This window comes from Thermobia domestica, chromosome 13 (assembly GCF_964235325.1).
Source record: "Thermobia domestica chromosome 13, izTheDome1.hap1.1, whole genome shotgun sequence".
Classification (NCBI taxonomy): Eukaryota; Metazoa; Arthropoda; class Insecta; order Zygentoma; family Lepismatidae; genus Thermobia; species Thermobia domestica.
The window spans coordinates 187,304,263-187,322,714 of record NC_137466.1 but is presented as its reverse complement, the minus strand read 5'-3'; the positions used below and the strand labels follow the sequence as shown (position 1 = coordinate 187,322,714).

Sequence of the window (18,452 nt, the reverse complement as noted above, 5' to 3'; positions counted from 1 at the left end):
TGTACAACCTACTGAAACATAAGACACGTTGTCAAATGGATGTCAACGAAATGTTACTCAACCTATATTATAAATTTAAGAGGCATCGCGTCCGTACATCATGTGTTCAAAATGTTGACCATTACGTTGCACACATTCTTCATACCGGTCATGTAGATCGATGAATATGTTAGTGAACACTGGTTGCTGGAACAACAAAACAAATGACCGAATCTTTTCTCTTAACTCCGGTATAGTAGTAGGGGTTATCTATTCGGAAAATCGCTTTCTTCAGCATATTCATATGTAGGCATCTGCACCTGTGAGATCAGGAAAGTTGGAAGGATATGAAAAATCCGTTCCACGGAAAATCAAGCGATATGCAAATTCACGTGGGCAGAAGAGCAAGTGACTCACTTGCAGTGTGGGCAGTAGCTCTATCTTAGTGCATCCATTGTTGTTGTAACGACAATGTTCAAATCTTCATCTTCATATTCCACAGCGAACACTCCAGAGCAATACAGTAGACGTCCGCGCTCATCTCCTGCAGTGATACTTAGCCCCACACCGTATGAGCGGCAATAGTGCTCGACAATAAAGACCACCTCTGTTTTGAGTAACTTATCTTCGCGCCAACTGCACACTAGTGCACACTAGGTTGCCCAGACACAATTTAGCACACATGTGGCGCTAACAACCCATACCATATGCACATGCGCGAAATCCGTACTGTTTGTTTTGCCGCATACTGTACAAGGGAATTTTGGTAAGCTAAACTACTTAATAAACTTTTCTTTTAAGAATATGCTAAGCTGATGAATTAGGAAGTAGGTCATATTATAAGTAATGTTGTTATGTCGTTCCAGGGGCTGGAGAAAAAATATTGGAGATGGCTGGATCACAGGTTCGAGCTGTCAAGCAAACCTGACGAGTTGTTTGTCACAAAGGAATTATTTAATGTGTGATAACTTTTCACAAAAAGTTAGTCTGAGGGTGATTGTATACCGTATAACGTTACACGTCATGAATGCTTGCTGTTTATAGACTATTCAAGCGAAATATTGTATTTCTGTGGATGTAAAAGTATATATGTATGTATGTATGAAAATTTCATCGTTTCTAATCTCATGGTTTCGTACATCGCTAAGTAAGATGAATATAACGAAAAATTTGGAAGACTGATATATAAATATCAAGTATTTAAGAGTTTTGTATTAAAATTAGAACCAGTTTGAAAAAATTACTAATGTATATGATATGGATATTTTATAAAATTTACTTAAATTTTTAGCTTATGATAATGATACCTATTGACTATTTAGACAGTGGTGCGCAGAGTTGATATAATTTAGTACAGATGGCAGTAATATTCCGCGTAATTCGTTTGCATGTGCAAGATTGAAGTGTAACAAATTACGTTGGTGGGATCAATAGTATTAATCAGTCATTTAAAAATATTTTGATCGTTCATTGACGGGGAGCGAAAAATTGGACGACTGGATCGAGATCAGAACCCGGATTTCCGGCTTACAGTGCCGATCCATTAACCACTGCATTAGTCATCCTCTCTCTGACCATACATTTGTTTACTCCTTGTATATCGTTGAATTTGCACCCATATAGGAATTGCGGTGATATAAAATAGATTTTTTCCTGTCATACGATGTTACTTCGTTTACCCTCGCATGCTTTATAAATTATTTGCTTTGTTTCCTACCCTTTATTTCGTGTTTTGTTTCTAAATTCGATTAAGATTTTCACTACACTAAAAGGAAACTAGAACTCTTGTGTATTCCGAAACACTGTTGTTTTGAAAGGGAAAAAATAACTTCAGGAAAATTGAAATTTCAGATTTTATAAAAATGAGTTTCAAAAATATTGAAACATGGTTAGATTTTCCAATTCCCATATCCAGAACGGGTGACAGTAAGTAGTGGCCGCGATGGCTCAGTGCTAGAACGCTCATCTCCTGTGCGTACGATCCCTATTCGATCCCAGCTCGCCTTTGTTGTGGACAAATACCGTGTGCGTGGGTTTTCTGTTCTTCCCATTTTCTTCATTTCGTTCGTTATCATCATCATTTTTCTTAGCTTCGGAGCATAATCGTGGAACGTTAAACTCTGAAAAAAATATTGTTATGTGGGTGCTACCTTTAAATAGGACAATTCTTTAAAATATCCGAAGACGGCGCATCACTGTGAAAATAGCTATTCGTGTTGTGGGTCCCATTTGTGAATGAACCCATCGGTTCCTCAACCTTCGCCTTCCTCTTCTGGTGTAGACTTAACTATTTATGAATGGATATTGTGTGTATTAATGGAAGCTTATAAATAAGTAATATAATAAGAGTGAGTTTTATTATTATTTAAGTAGGGTAACTTTTATTGTGCTTTTTACTTTTTTTTTTTTTTTTTTTTTTAACGAGGATCGACCAGAAGTTTTAGTTTATTTTCGAAGAAGTGCAAAAAATAAATGTGAAATGTTCTTTGTATGTGTATGTCATTTTAGTTATATTCATGGTTTTGTACAACAAATGTCTTAATTATTGGTAATATTATTTTATTATTGTTATTATTTTTAACGTTCCTTCAGATAAAACAGATTTTCTGCGTACCAGTTATTTTTTGTCCTACGTATAAGAATATCCATTTATCACTGTGTTCCGAAAATTCCTTTTACAACATTTGGGAAATGATCTTACTCACAAAAATAAATCAAAAAGTGTATGTAAAGAAAGTTCGGAATCTGTTGTTCCTGAGTTACAATTCTCAGAATATTTGAGAAAATAAGCACAATAAGTGTGTAGAAATTTCGAAATTCGATAAGGGTTTTAAAATTTGCTTTGTTACTGACTTATAAATCTCAGAATATGAGGGAAAATAAACTTCCAGCCCACAGATTAGATTGGTTTGGATTTTAGCAACCCTTTCAGCACGGGCGATATATGAAATTTGGCCTTACAGCTTAATGTGGGATCCGAAGCACATGAACTTTATTGAGAATCGAACCCGGGTCTCCTGCGTCAAAGGCGTATTCGCGAACCATATAACCACCAGAAAGCTCCTTACAACTTCGGAAAAAACAACGTACACAGTTTCACAGGAAGTCATACTAGATAAACCAATTATAGTAACCGCGCCCATAAATTGCTTGTCACCTAGGTTTAACGAAATAGTGGTGAACAGCCTCAGAACTCCACGTGTCACCAGCAGCTGAGTGTCACTATATCCAAGAAATTGTCAAGGGAAAAAAAGTCAAATTTGCAAGTGAGGAGGAACAGTTCCAATATAATTTCCAAGAAACTACTGGATAGAGCAGCATCACTTCTAAGGAAAATAAGAGCATTTTCAGCGAGACTATGATACGTAATTTAGAACATTGGGAACATTGCGGAAGGAATTCCCATAGGAATGAGAAAATCTTGAGTCTTCTAAGAAAGACACAATATATGAACAAACTAACTCCCAACGTTCAGATTTAGATATTCTTAAAGCTAGAGCAAGTATGATTTTCCTTCAAAATTTTTCTATGCTGCTGCTTACAAAACCACTTAAGTTATTTAGTTCCAATGTTTATCATCTTATGTATTACGAGGCCCCGTAATAAAGCCAATTTCAGACATTCTTGTTTATTTTCGTGAATAAAACCACTACATAAATGTAATAATAATGGTTTATGTGAGGCATTCCGGGTAGTAAGGACGAATTCAGCATCAACTCAACTCAACATGATGTCAATCGTATTGCTCGGAACACCTCATATATACACGGCAGCATGATACCGCCTCCTAAGCACTAGCATAACGGACATGAAAGAAAGAGTATATTGGTTCCTTCTACAAAGAAAGATCTAAAAGTAACGCATATATATATATATATTCCTGTCAAAAGATTCACTTATAACTAAACCATATATCACATGAAAAGTTCGTGTCTTACTTATTTCTCAACATAAGAACAGAGACTCTGGAGATATTTCTTTCATGGTAACACTTCATATGCCTTGTTCATAAAAGTCCATCGTTTGAGTATATGACCACCGACGACACTGAACTACTTCAGGTCTACTGGTTAAACTAATATTTTGCTTTTTATCCCAGGGGTACTAAACCCGAGACCATATGTGTTTAATACTTAGCTATGAAGAACAAGTAGTTGTAATATGTTTTACTTTGGAAGGAATCATATTTTTCAAGTATAGATGAGATATGAAATAAATAATTGAAATACATGAGAGTGCTACTTATATGAAATCGAACAAACTTGTTCAATTTGTTATTTTCTAGTAGTACAAAAGTTAATGTTCCTTATGAAAAAGAAGCCAGTGAAATGTAAAAGTATATCATTTGTTTTTGTTGTGGTGATTACATGTTCCAAGCTGCTAACGAAAAATTAAACTGTACATTTAGGCAGTTATTTTCTTTTTACATTTCGTTTTGTAATATAGTTGTTAATGTTGCTTTTAGAGTTACAAATTATTTCGAAAAATAAAACTCAATCAGGAAAATCGATTTGAAATATTATTGTAGTTCGAATTTGTAAAATTAGTGGTAAGAGTCAGTTTCTTCAATGCAAATATTGGGTTGATGCATGATTTCGTAGCATTTTCTAATAGTTTTTCCAAGAAGAAGAAGAAGAAAAAAAACATAATGTTAAAAAGTCTTAATCTTGCTCTTGCAGATTTGAGTCTCAAGTAGAAAAAATATTAATAAAATGGTGTGCTATTCGGAACTGATTAGAAATATTTATAACATAGACGGAGAGAATGCAATTGGCAAAAGCACAGCATTAATGAAAAGAAATTTCACGCTTGAGATAAATTTGGGATATGAATGGTTTTGTTTAAACCAACTTGATCTACGATGATCGTTATCAGTATATTTAAAAAAATGGTTAATGTGATAATCTGTGACTATTCAATTATTGTTCATTTATAGACTATGGGGAAAGTAAAGAAAGGAAGAAAAATAGGCTCAACTGCACACTGCAATAGAAAACAGATATATTTACTTTCACGTCATTGTTCCCTTCGTAAATCCGCCGTTCCGATCCCTCCCATCAGCTTAAGAAAGCTCATATATGAGCGAGGGTGGTTTGAAAAGTTGGCTTCGCGAGGTTTGCAACAACCAGATTCCTTCCTTGCATGAATTCGAGAAGTTGCAGAATGTCAGGAAGAGAGAGAAACTGGTACTTTTACATCTTTTGTTCAAAAAGTAAATGTTTAACACTTCTTGCGCTACATGCATATATTTCATTAACACGTTCGTATTCTTCAGAAGGCCAGTGCAAGCTGCTGGCCCTAGAATAAAACATCTGATTTTGGGACTTAGTACTTAAGCTGTCAAAAAGAGTAAAGCTATATCAATCCAGTATTTTGTGATAAGACAGAATTTATTCTTCTGAGCATATTAACTTTTAGATTATAATATTATTTATAAAAGGATTGGAATTACACTCACGTGTATGGTAATTACCCCTAAGGAATTTGCTACTACTTTTAAAGGAATTTCACAAAATAAATCATGCTGTACTAGCTTGAATTTTCTTTTGATGAATGTTCAGTATTGAAAGAAAAGCAAACCTCAATTGAATATAACCAAGATCCACTCCAAGTACTATGACAGTTAGGCGTGAGGTGAGAAACCTTGGATTTCATGGTCGAGCGGCTGCTCATAAGCCACACATCACGCAGGTAAGCGCCAAACGACGACTCACTTGGTGTGAGGAGTGTAAACATTGGACGATTGAACAGTGGAAAAACGTTGTGTGGAGCGACGAATCACGGTACACAATGTGGCGATCCGATGGCAGGGTGTGGGTATGGCGAATACCCGGTGAACGTAATCTGTCAGCGTGTGTAGTGTCGACACTAAAATTCGGAGGTGGTGGTGTTATGGTGTGGTCGTGTTTTTCTTGGAGGGGGCTTGCACCCCTTGTTGTTTTGCGTGGCACTCTCACAGCGCAGGCCTACATTGATGTTTTAAGCATCTTCTTGATTCCCACTGTTGAAGAGCAATTCGGGGATGGCGATTGCATCTTTCAACACGATCGAGCACCTGTTCATACTGCACAGCCTGTGCGGAGTGGTTACACGACCATAACATCCCTGTAATGGACTGGCCTGCACAGAGTCCTGACTTGAATCCTGTAGAACACCTTTGGGATGTTTTTGGAACGCCGACTTCATGCCAGACCTAACCGACCTACAGCGATACCTATCCTCAGTTTATAACTCCGTGAAGACTGAGCTGCCATTCCCCAAGAAACCTTCCAGCACCTAATTGAAAGTATGCCTGCGAGAGTGGAAGCTGTCATCAAGGCTAAGGGTTGGCAAACACCATATTGAATTCCAGCAGTACCGATGGAGGGCGCCACGAATTTGTACGTCATTTTCAGCCAGGTGTCCGGATACTTTTGATCACATAGTGTAGAAAAATTCTTTTAGTAAGTTATCGTGTTTTTGTATTATAGTTAGGACAAAGGAATTCTGAAATGGGAATGACAAATTAATCGCTTACCTATTACAAGATAGTAAAAACAATATTGAAAATTTGCAGATGGATTTGAATGCAAATTTACTTCACCTAAAACCAAAAACATACACTAAAAATGGTATACTCGCTAGATGCATCATAAGGAAGGAAGAGGAAAAATAAATGAATTACTAATAAGATACAAAGAACGAAAATGAAGCAGTGAAGCATGTAGGTCAAGAAAAGAAATAATTACATATTATAGAATTCTTTTAGGTACAGCACTTACTCCAGCAAAATTATTTCAAATTAAAAAAAAAAAATACTTATCACTGTTGGTGTGATAAGGGTATTGGTACTCTTAATCGTCTTTTATTTGAATGTAGTTATTTACAAAACCAGATTTATATTTGTTTCCATATATATATTCCAAGAAGTTAAGTTAACCAGATATATATTCCAAGAAGTTAAGTTACTTTCTTGGAATGGGTCCATTTTCATACAAATATATAATGGCAACATATAATTGGAAAGCAATACGCACCATGATACAATTCATTCCCTTTAATGGTATAAATTTCTATTTAAAAAAATACATGGAATAACAATTTTTATAGCTTAAAATTGTGAGAAGGAATATATTTTTAAAAAAATCTTCTTATACTAAGTACTAATAAAGAAGACATCCTGGTACTGAGGAAGAAACGATGAAGAAGGCGCATAAAAGTATTACCCGAAATATTCCTTCACCGGAAGAAGATACAAATTTAAGTGGAAACAACTGAGGTTACCTAACAAACTCAACACTTATAGCCTATTAAAACTTTAAATTAGTTGGAGTCACTTACTGTTACACTGTTAATAGTGAAGAAGAAAGAAAGAAAGAAGCATGTAGGTAAGTACCATGTTGGTTAGCTTTTGTTGAGTTCTGTGTTCTTCGGCGCAGATCGAGAATATTGAGGCCACAAAACTGAACTTTTACGGGTTCAGTGCTTCGTAAGAAACATAAATATGTAAAATCTCAATTTATACTAGCGCTTTACCGTAGAGCACGCAAAGATGTTAATATGAATCACATTATAAATAGAGGCAAGAGATATATTAATTAGATATAGTGGAAGAACTGCACACACACTACACTACAACCTGCACCGTAAACTTATGAAGGATGCTATGGGTAAATATGACTATAAATAATGTTCTAACCCTTAGCGTTATTGGACGATATTAAATAACACATCGAAGTTAAATCAAACTCTACCCTCAGGAAGCCACAGACTAGAGTGTTGAAATCAACACAGCCGAGATTATGGATATTGACTGAAGCAAATCAAAATACTGTGTCGTGATCAGTTCAGTTTGATGTACTGAATGATCATTGTACTCCAAGACATACTAATCACTGGAATGGGGGAAAGCTAATAAGGATCTCAGCTCCGAGGTTGATCTCTCAATTACAGAGATTAGCATGGCTCTTAAGTATATGGTTAATGAATAAGATTTTTCACCTCTTACGCATGCTTTAGTAAATAATCTACTTTTACCTAAATATTAATAAAAAATATTTGTTCGAAAGCAATCTCTTGTTAATTATTATCACATGTACTACTTCTTGTCATGGAAAGCAGCAAGAAAAAAAAAGAATTTATGTGTAATTTTTGAAGTTCACTATTTAAGAATAGATATTGAACACAGATCTGGAAAATTCGCCGTTTTATAAGTCGGGAAAATGCTTCAAAATATGCCGCGAGTCAGGGAAATTGCAATATTTCAAAGAAAAGTAAGGAAATATTTTTAGCTGCCCACATAGGATACAAAAAACATTTTTAAGAATCAAGGCATTTAAAAATATGATTACGAAGAAAAGGACTGAAAAAAGAAAATTAATTTTAGCAATAAAGAAGCTTGAGCAGCAGCGAAAGGTGTTAAAACAAGAAATTAACAAACAGCTTTAACAGAATAAGAAATTAAATCAAAATTTCAAATGCTACAAAACAAAAAATAAGTTAGGATTTTTGGTTGCAGATAACCAAGGATGCGGGCCAAATTCTAAGTGCATTCAGAATTCCGAGGTAATAAACACATAGTTTATTGCCTGATTTATAATAAGTATTGACAGTAAGAAAGTAAGCTTGTACTGTATTTTAAAAAATCACTGAACGGATACGCATTTTTTTAAATTTTCTTTTTTTCCGGAATAGTCATAAATGTGTTGCCCGGTAAGGAAAAATTCACTTAGTCATAGCAATCCAGAATAACTATTATCAGAATTTTAGTGTCAACCCTGCAGAAAATAACTAATTGAAGTAAAACAGAATTTCCTTTTTTTAACTCCACAAATACACATATTCGCTTTTCAAACTGATTTACTTTTTAAATCATGTTTCAGACGCAAACTCATACCATACTACATAACACTGAAGTACGGGAACGAATGTTTGGAAGAAAATAAGACAGGTCAATGATAATTATTATGTTTAGAAGTATTACTCCATCATTCGGGTAAGAAATTTCAGGAGGGTTTTTGAAAATTTTCCTATTGTAACATCGAAGTTCCGGGAAACCTTTTCTGGTACAAACGAGGAGACTGTCAAGTACTGTCACTTCCATCAAACAATTCACTTAATATATATCCACCAGCTCTCGATTTGAGTACATGACCGACATTAACTTGTCGACAGAATGGCCAATCCCATTTAGTTGTCTGTTTGTTTGTTGTGTACGCAACTACCCGTGGGAGGTACGAATAAAGACATTGGAGTCGCCCGTCAACTCACGCATGTCCATACCTATTATTTCTGCGAATGGTCTTTAGTATCTACATTTAATCCTTTGGGGTACGGTAAGAGATAATCGATGTCAAACTATAGCCCGTTTATGCGTTGGTCAAATTCGGTACTTCGTAGATACGCAGACTATTTTCAGGCAGGAAGGCCACCTTTTGCACATCTTTAGGATTCTGTGATTTTCACTGCCATATCCCTCCATATTTCGGAAGTATTCCCTGATATGTTGATGTAGACTTTTCTAAGTTCTTTCTGTTATATCTCTGATTAATACTTCTAAAGTTACATGGTGGACTACATCCATCGTGTCTGTGGTTCTCGGGGTACTCCCGTTTCTTACCACATCTCATTCCACTAATTCTTCCATCTTCATTCACTTGCCTTAATCATCATATCTCTTAGCCTAACGGGGATAATCATGGGACGTTAAACTGAAAGATTTCATTTTTTTTTTCTAAAGTTACGATACCTATTTTGCGGACACTCTGTAGATTCGATGTCATTGTATACGGCAGAAGACAAGAAAATTATACATGTGCTAATAGAATACAAGTTTTCAAAGCATTAGAGGACTTCTTTTTTTCCTTTACAAAATAGCATATGATGTTAGCAAAAATATGTCCACTTTTCACGATTCGTCTTTTTAATTTGATGACTTTTATACATGATACACTGGATCAACGCTACAACAATATGGTATTCAAGGTTGACATCTCCAGTTGAGTTTCTGGTTAAAAATTTGTTCGGAGAATTCTTATGCATTATTATTTGCTACTGCATACAATGAACAAAACAACCATTTCATCCTACATTTTTCCCAGCCATTTGTCGTGATTAGTATCCTGTACAACTGCATTGCAAGAAATTTAGCACATATTATAATACAGTCTTTACTAGGGATGGCCAAAATTTTCCGGATTCCGGAAATTTTGTTTTCCGGAATCGGAAAATTTACTTTCCGGAATTCGGAAAAATTCCGGAATTCGGAAAAATTCCGGAATTCAGAAAAATTCCGGAATTCAGAAAAATTCCGGATTTCGGAAAAATTCCGGAATTCAGAAAAATTCCGGAATTCAGAAAAATTCCGGAATTCGGAAAAATTCCGGATTTCGGTAAAATTCCGACATTCGGAAAAAATCCGGAATTTAGAAAAAATCGGAACTTTTCCGAGATCCGGAATTTTTCCGATTTTACTTTCTGGATTCCGGAAAGTAAAAATTCTGGAATTGCCCATCCTTAGCTAGTAGCTGTTAAAAGGAAACACAATAATGAATAGGCTATATATACTGTATTAATTTCTTGTAGTTGGATATGTCTTTATCATTTACGTAGACAATTGCTACTGCAGTTATTTACTACTTTATGAGAAAGGTCTTATTTTCACACACAAAAAAGTCGCCGGTATGTCTCAAACATTATCGCGTTCCCACCTGCAGCTGCTCCAAAGCACTGCAAACTACTTTTTAACCAGGCGAAAGGCAGTGAAGGAAAATAAATCTCAAAAAATATTCTAATAACATTCGCTTATTGTCAACATACCTACAGTGAGCGCAGAAAGTGTTCGTACACCGTGCATACTTTATATTGAAAACAGCTAGCATGAGAACGGGAGGTGGAAAATATATATATAACCAGAATTAAGACTACACATTCATACATTTTATTTCTATATACAAGAGAAAGGCCAAACAAACACAATCACTGTTTTGTTCAGAAGAAAAGAGAGAATTCCTTTTTTGTAAACGCAAAAAGTCACCGTACACTTCTGCTTGAATTAATGCTTATAAAGTATATTACGTTATTTAATATTTTGTGGGAATACCCTGTGCGTTAATGATTGTCTGTAGTCTTCGTGGCATTGATTTCACCTGTAGTAGTTCGTAGTTCTGTAGTTTCGGGACTGATTATGTCCCATTCTTCTTGAATAACTTCTTTAGTAGACAAGCTGTGCCTTCTGATTCTTGTCTCCAGAACAGATCATAGATGTTCTATGGGGTTCATGTCTGGGGATTGGGGAGGTGTGCGAAGCTGTTTCAAGGTATTATAGAGTCAGGGGCGGATCCATAGGGGGGCGATCGCTCCCCACCCCGCTACAAGAGAAAACTTTCTTATTTTATATATAAATAAACCCATCCATAACAAGTTTGGAGCTCTTAAAAGTAGCAGTATTACCGCCGACCGCCCCCCCCAGAAGTCCGTCCTGATCCGCCCCTGGCAAACCTTGCAGACAGGCCTCGTTCAACAGTACAAACAATAATTGCGATGTATAATGTTTCTATCACTGTGCGAAACCATAAAAAAATAATAAAAATAATAATAATAATAAAAAAGAACTGGAAGACCAAGAGTGTTGAGTGAACAAGGTAGACGTTACATTATTAGGGAAAGAAAAAAGGTTCCAAAAAGTAGTGCTGTGCAATTGGCAACGGATCTGGAAACACGCGGTGTTAAAGTATCAGCCAGTACAGTGCGAAATATTTGCAGGGTATCATGGTCGGATAGCCAGGAAAATGTTCTGGGTGAACAAGACAAATCGTATAAAGAGACTAAAGTTTGAAATAGAGTATAAAGATAAGGGATCAGGCTTCTTTCTGGAATAGGGTCATATTTTCGGACGAAAGTAAATTTAATTTTATCGAGTCCAATGGGAGGCGTATGGTATGGCGCAAGGTGAATACAGAGATGAATCCACAAAATCTCGTCCCTAAAGTAAGACACGGAGGAGGGTCCGTGCTCGTCTGGGGTTGTATGAGTGCCTCAGGAGTGGGTCGTCTCCACCTTATCGATGGAGTGATGATCCACAAAGTGTATATTAACATATTAAAGGAATATCTCCATACTAGTGCGCAGAAGATGGTTCTTGAAAACAATTTATTGTTCAGCAAGACAACGACTCCAAACATACAGCGGAAAATACTCGATTGTGGCTACTCTATACAGGGGCGGATCCAGGACGGACTTCTGGGGAAGGGGCGGTCAGCAGTAATACTGCTACTTTTAAGAGCTCCAAACTTGTTATGGATGGGTTTATTTATATATAAAATAAGAAAGTTTCCTCTTGTGGGGGGGGGGGCAATGGCCCCGATCGCCCCCCTCTGGATCTGCCCCTGAGGTTTGCTATCTTTCTCAAAGACTTACCCTTCTTATGCACTTTAACAATTACTTTTCTTGTCTCCTCATTTGTTTCTGTTCGGTTGCTTCCCATTTCGACAGCCCACCGTGCAGTTTTTTCACTCCTATTCACAACTAAACTCATTCTGTTACTCGTCATGCTATACAGAGGTGTATACTCAGGTGAATACTAGTGAATCCCAGTTGTGGTATCTTTGTTTCGTATTCGTACGTCAGGTGTACGATCACTTTTTGCGTCTACTCTATACATTTTCTACGGAATTTATTTACTTTCTGACCATTAGGGGAGAGTCGGGTAGTATCGTCATAGATAGCTCTGTTACAATTATTGGCAAAGTGTTTGGCGGAATATAAATTGGTAATACGTTTCTGAAATCTTTATTCCTTGCTGAACAATTACATTATACCACGAACTTACAACATACAATAACTGAGTAATAATGTACATTTTTCTGAAACATTAAATTTGCACTACATGAAACATTGGAGGCCTATATCGGACACCATGACACACTCTCACTTTCATGAGATTTTCGCCTTACTTACATGTTTTACCTTACTTACTTACATCACGCTTGTAAAATAAAGAATCTCCTCCAAGATCGGCACAATTTTCGTTGGCCCATCGGCAAAAGTTGCACTGAATCCAGTCTTCCTGGAAATTTTCTGAACAGACCAAGCATACAATATTTTCTTCATTTTTAGGATTTAAAAACTATGATTTATTTGCCGATTAAAAATGCTCACCATTTTCCATGTCAGGTTTTCGTTTTAAGTCTGCTTTTCTCGCCGAGGTTATACCACTTTTAGCTGTTGTAGCCATGCGTCTCCTTCTTTCTTCTAGTGTGTTTTTATAGGGACTTGAAGTGAGAATTTCACTATGTTCTCCACGTTGTTTCCTCACGTTTTTTTTTTTTTTGTTTTTTTCACCTGAAAGTGGAGATATGTCTTCCAGACAAGATCTAGAGATTTGACGAGATGTACTAGGCCCAGACGTTAAAGGAATATCTGAGACATCTACATCGACCTGTCTTGCTTCAGTATGATGATGTCCTGGCGGATTGGGATTGGCGTGGATGATCATTTTCTGCTTCTGTCTATCACGATCAAAATCTAAGTCCACTTTTGACGACATCTATGGCTAACTTCATATTCTCTTCCGTCCATTTTCCTCTTGTTTTCCCCATGTTTAGCTGAAAAAACACCATAAGCATTGGCGGCAAAATTCTCTCATCGGTGTGTCCGGTACTGGCCGCCAATGCCTTGTCCGATACTACCCGACTGACATAGACCAAGAAAATATTTTGCCAAATCAAATGAAGTAAAATTACACGAACATTACTTCATGTACATATTCGCAAGATGACATCACGTTGTTAAAATATGCTTATGCGATTATCTACTTACCCAGCTGTACGCTACAGTTTCACAAAGTTAACTTCGGCACCGGAAAATCACAACGAAAACACATACGATGTTGCTGCTTCCAAACGACGCATTCAACTAATCCACAATGGCGTCAAATACTTTGTCTCGTTTGAGGCTACGAACACGTCATACGCAGCGTTGACAGTTATAGCCCAATTATCAGAAACGAATATCGTCCGATACTAGCCGACGTCCGATACTATACGACTCTCCCCTAAACTTGTCTTTGTGGTTCTTTATTGATATATTCATAAAGCTTAGTTTTCATTATTCATATTGTGTGTGTTATTACACTTCTTAAATTTTCTGTTTCTTTTTCGCAGGCATTCTCGTTTCAATAGCATAGGTGTACGAACACTTTCTGCGCTCACTGTATGTACAGTAAATACAAATTTATAATTTTTGACTTTACGAAGTATACAATGTCATCATCATAGGTATTCTGCCTTTATTGGCAGCTCACTTCCCGCAGCTGAGAACCTTCCATGCTCCACGGTCCTCCGCTAACCTTTTCGTCTTCGCGTATGATCTTTCTGTTTTAATATCATCCATTAATTGTAGTCTCCTTCGCCCCCTCCCTCTCTTTCCCGCCACCATACCCTCTAGGATGTCCCTCATGATACAATCTCTTCTTAGGCAATGTCCCAACCAATTTTCTCTTCCTCTTCCTAATAATATCTAGAAGTGTTCTTTTCTCACCCACCATTTCTAACACTCTCTCATTCGTTTTCCGCTCGACCCAACTAATTCTTTCCATTCTTCTCCACACCCACATTTCGAAGGCTTCCAGTCGATTTTCGTCACCTTTACGTAATGTCCACGTTTCCGCCCCATACAGTACAACACTCCACACGAAGCATTTTATGAGTCTTTTTCTCAACCCTTTGTTCAAGGTCCCACAAAACAGACTTTTCTTTCTTTTAAAGGCTTCTTTCGCCATTCCTATCCTTGCTTTTATTTCACGTTCGCATTTCATGTCATTACTAAGAATTCTACCCAGGTATCGAAAACTATTCACTTGTTCTATTTTCTCCTCTCCTACTTTTATATTTGACACAGACCCCTTCGTTCCAATCACCATAGCTTTTGTCTTTCTAACATTTATTTTCATCCCATATTCTTCAAAGTCCTTTCTCATTTTTTCTAACATTTTATTGATTTTCTTTTCAGATTCTGCAACAAGCGCCATATCGTCTGCAAATCTTATACATCTAATCATTCTACCTCCTACCGAAATGCCATCATCTTGTAGGCTCTTTTTCACTATCTCTTCTAGATAGACATTAAATAGTGTTGGCGAGAGGCAGCATCCTTGTCGAACTCCCCTTCCAATTGCACTCTCTTCCGCCAGTTCTTCCCCTATCCTAACACTTACTTGTTGGTTCATGTATAAGTTTCTTATTAGTCTACTATCTTTCCATTCCAACCCTATCTTCGTTAGAACTCCCAACAACAATTCCCAATTCACGCGGTCAAAAGCCTTTTCAAGATCAATAAATATAACATACACCTCTTTCCCTTTTTCTATAAATCTTTCACCGATTGCCCTTAATAATCCAATTGCATCTCTTGTGCCCTTGCCTCTTCTGAGCCCGACCTGCTCCTCCTCAACCTCTTTATTTGTTCTTTCATATAACCTTCTGTTCAGTATTCGGAGCAGAATTTTAGCTGCATGAGATATGAGACTAATAGTTCTATAATCCTCACATCTCTTTGGGTTCGATTTCTTAGCCATCGGTATCATGATCGTTTTTAGAAAGTCTCTTGGCCATTCTCCTGTTTCATATATTTCATTGCATAGTCGCCACAATTCTTTCTTTCCCTTGTCTTCTATATTTTTAATGAATTCTATTGGTATGTTATCTATTCCTGTTGCCTTTCCATTCCTAATCTCGGATATAGCCTTTTCAAACTCATCCCGAAAAATACTAAATCCTTTATCATTATGTAATTGTTCAATAATTAACATAAGCAGGCATTCATTAATTTATATTAATATAATAATTAACAAAACTAATAAGCGGGTGATTGATGACTTAGTGGTAGTTTTCATCTATGGTATTCTAACCCAGGACATGTGGGTTTTCGATGGCTAATTTTGTGTTCGAAAATTTTCCCGGTGGTACTCTTGGTTCCCTTTCTTATATTTGTTCCATCATCACTCATTAACGAATTTAGTTTATCAAAACTCTATAGCCATATATTCATTCTGTCCGTCAGTGAAACAAACAGTCTCAAGAACTATCTGATGGATTACCAATCAATTTTGGCCATGATGTACAGAGTCAATAGTTAAGAATCGAGTTCCCTGATGAATGTAGGCCCTAATATTCAAACCGGAAGCGGTACAAATCAACCATTTCCGGTTTTAACGTTAATCATTATATAGTAAATATGGTAATAGATAGCGAGAAGCGGTTTCCAGTAATCGACATATATAACATTCATGTAGATAGAATGTTACCCAGTTTGTGCATCTGCTGAAAATAATGAGCTTAGGTATTTAGAGAGCATTTTCCGCTTTAGAAAATATGTGCTTGGTAAAGAATGTAGAGAATTAGCTGAGTCAGGCACGTAGCTAGAATATGGTAATAGGAAGGGGGGGGTCTGTCACGAAATACTGTGGTTATTTACAAGGGGCTCAATCGTTCTAAACTATTTTATTGGCAACATATATTGGTTCGTTTAGCCAAGATTTCTAATGGGGACATGATATGAAATACTGTGGTTACACACCAGAGGCTCGATCAATCTAAATATTTTACTGACAACATACCCATATTGATTGGTTAGGACAATAAAATGAGGATATATTAGTAAGTATTTTAATAAGAAGCTATGAAGAAATCTCGAGTAAAAGAATATAAAAAAAAGTATTGAAAAAGATATCGTCTTCCGAGGTCATTCGAACGGTGTCGAGAATTTTGCGTCTGGGAAATTTGCGCCCTACCTCAAGAACAGGGAAAATTGCGCCTGCGATGTACCTCCACCGGGAAGTTTGAGCCCTGCGAAATAAAAGAACCTATTGGAGCTTACGCATTTGCTCGGAGGGGCTGACATTACAGCATAAACAATCCTCCCCCCACAACCATGCCATTTGTGATTTATTTTCATTGTGGCTATATAAGGGGAGAATAAACTTCAATATAAGCCAAAAGAACACAACGGATCAACGCAATCACTGCTTCTTCCAGAGATGATTTTGGGGGAACACTGGCCTCCCCAGAGCTCTCAGAGTGCCCCCTCGGAGGAGACCAAAATAATACGTCTATAATATAATAATAAATAGAATAGTACCAGCAGTGACCCCCCTCCGGAATACTAAATGTGCCCCCCGGAACATTTTTCCTGAAAGAACGACTGAACGCAATTGTGTGTTTGAAGTGTAATTCCAGCAAGTAAACACACTGTACATAGTTTTCTTGATAATATTACTGAACTGATTTTACATTCACTTTACATTTTCTTTTCTATATTTTGTGTCCTGAAAAGCCAAACAACTCGCAAGGATTGTGAACAGAGATATCTGGGTAGAGCCAAACAGCCTTTTGTAGATTAAATTATACTCTTTGATTATATTAATAAATAATTATATATCAGTCATTTATACGTTTATTGTAAATTTTGTAGTATAATGAAAAATTGTATTTGTATGGATTGCCCTTTAGTGAACTAAAATTGTATTTTTTTTCATTTGTTCGGAATATTATAACAGATGGAGTAACTCACTGAGACGATGAGAGGCAAGCCTAGTTCAAGTGCGAGTGGAAGTTACTTTAAACAATACAATAATAAGTTGAATTGTAGGGCGCTAACATCCCAGTGCAAATATATAGCCGGTGCATTTTCCCCTCTTTTTGGGGTAGGGCGCAAACATCCCAGTGTAAACATATTGCGAGCGCATTTTTTCCTATTTTTGTGGTAGGGCGCAAATTTCCCGGGCGCAAAATTCTCGCATTCAAGGAAAATATAATGTCCGTGAAGTTGACAAGCCACTTATGTCAGACTCCAATTTCGACTTTAAACGTCGCTAGTGCTACGTTAGTGTTCGATAGTGACGCAAATCGTTAGTACTCCAACTGCATGCCAACACGCCCACTTCTAAGAATCATCTCAAAAATGAGGTTAACCGTTAGAGCAAGTAAGTGCTCATTGGTGCCATTAACATTAACGTTAATGCCTCCATCGTACGGCCCTTTGAGTAATAATAACACCACGTTTTTTGCTAGTCTCAATGCGTCCCTATATTCTCGCAAACATTCTGACGTTTTTTTGGGGGGGACTATTGTTTATCTGTTATTGTTTATTGTTTATTGCTAGTCTGCAGAGTAGTCCTTACATTAATATGCCATTGTCCTTGATAATCATTGCGTATTTACAAGCAATTTGTTATTACTGTTAGAAAATATCAAAAAACAACAGATAAAATCTACTACTTAACGGTTCATATTTTTCTTTTACAGTACATAAACGATTAATAATAATAATAATAATAATAGTAATAATAATAATAATAATAATAATAATAATAATGACTATTCCAGCATAAAAGTTATCAATTGCATCACACTGGCAACAAGCGACGCATATTTTAACTTCATAAAAAATCGTTTCTCACGATTTTCTGGAAAACTACGTATGATATCTTCATTATG

General features: G+C 36.5%; 1 protein-coding gene across 4 annotated transcripts in view; it reads left to right on the top strand.

The window, feature by feature from the left end:
• Nucleotides 1-4,443, top strand: part of LOC145668857 (protein LZIC-like) — a 68,385-nt gene extending 63,942 nt beyond the window's left edge. For all 4 annotated transcript variants that reach the window (XM_081737074.1, XM_081737071.1, XM_081737072.1 and 1 more), the window contains exon 6: nucleotides 846-4,443. In XM_081737074.1, coding sequence (XP_081593200.1) covers nucleotides 846-907 — 62 coding nt within the window. In that variant the 3' untranslated portion in view covers nucleotides 908-4,443. The remainder of the gene's footprint in view (nucleotides 1-845) is intronic.
• Nucleotides 4,444-18,452: the final 14,009 nt, after the last annotated feature.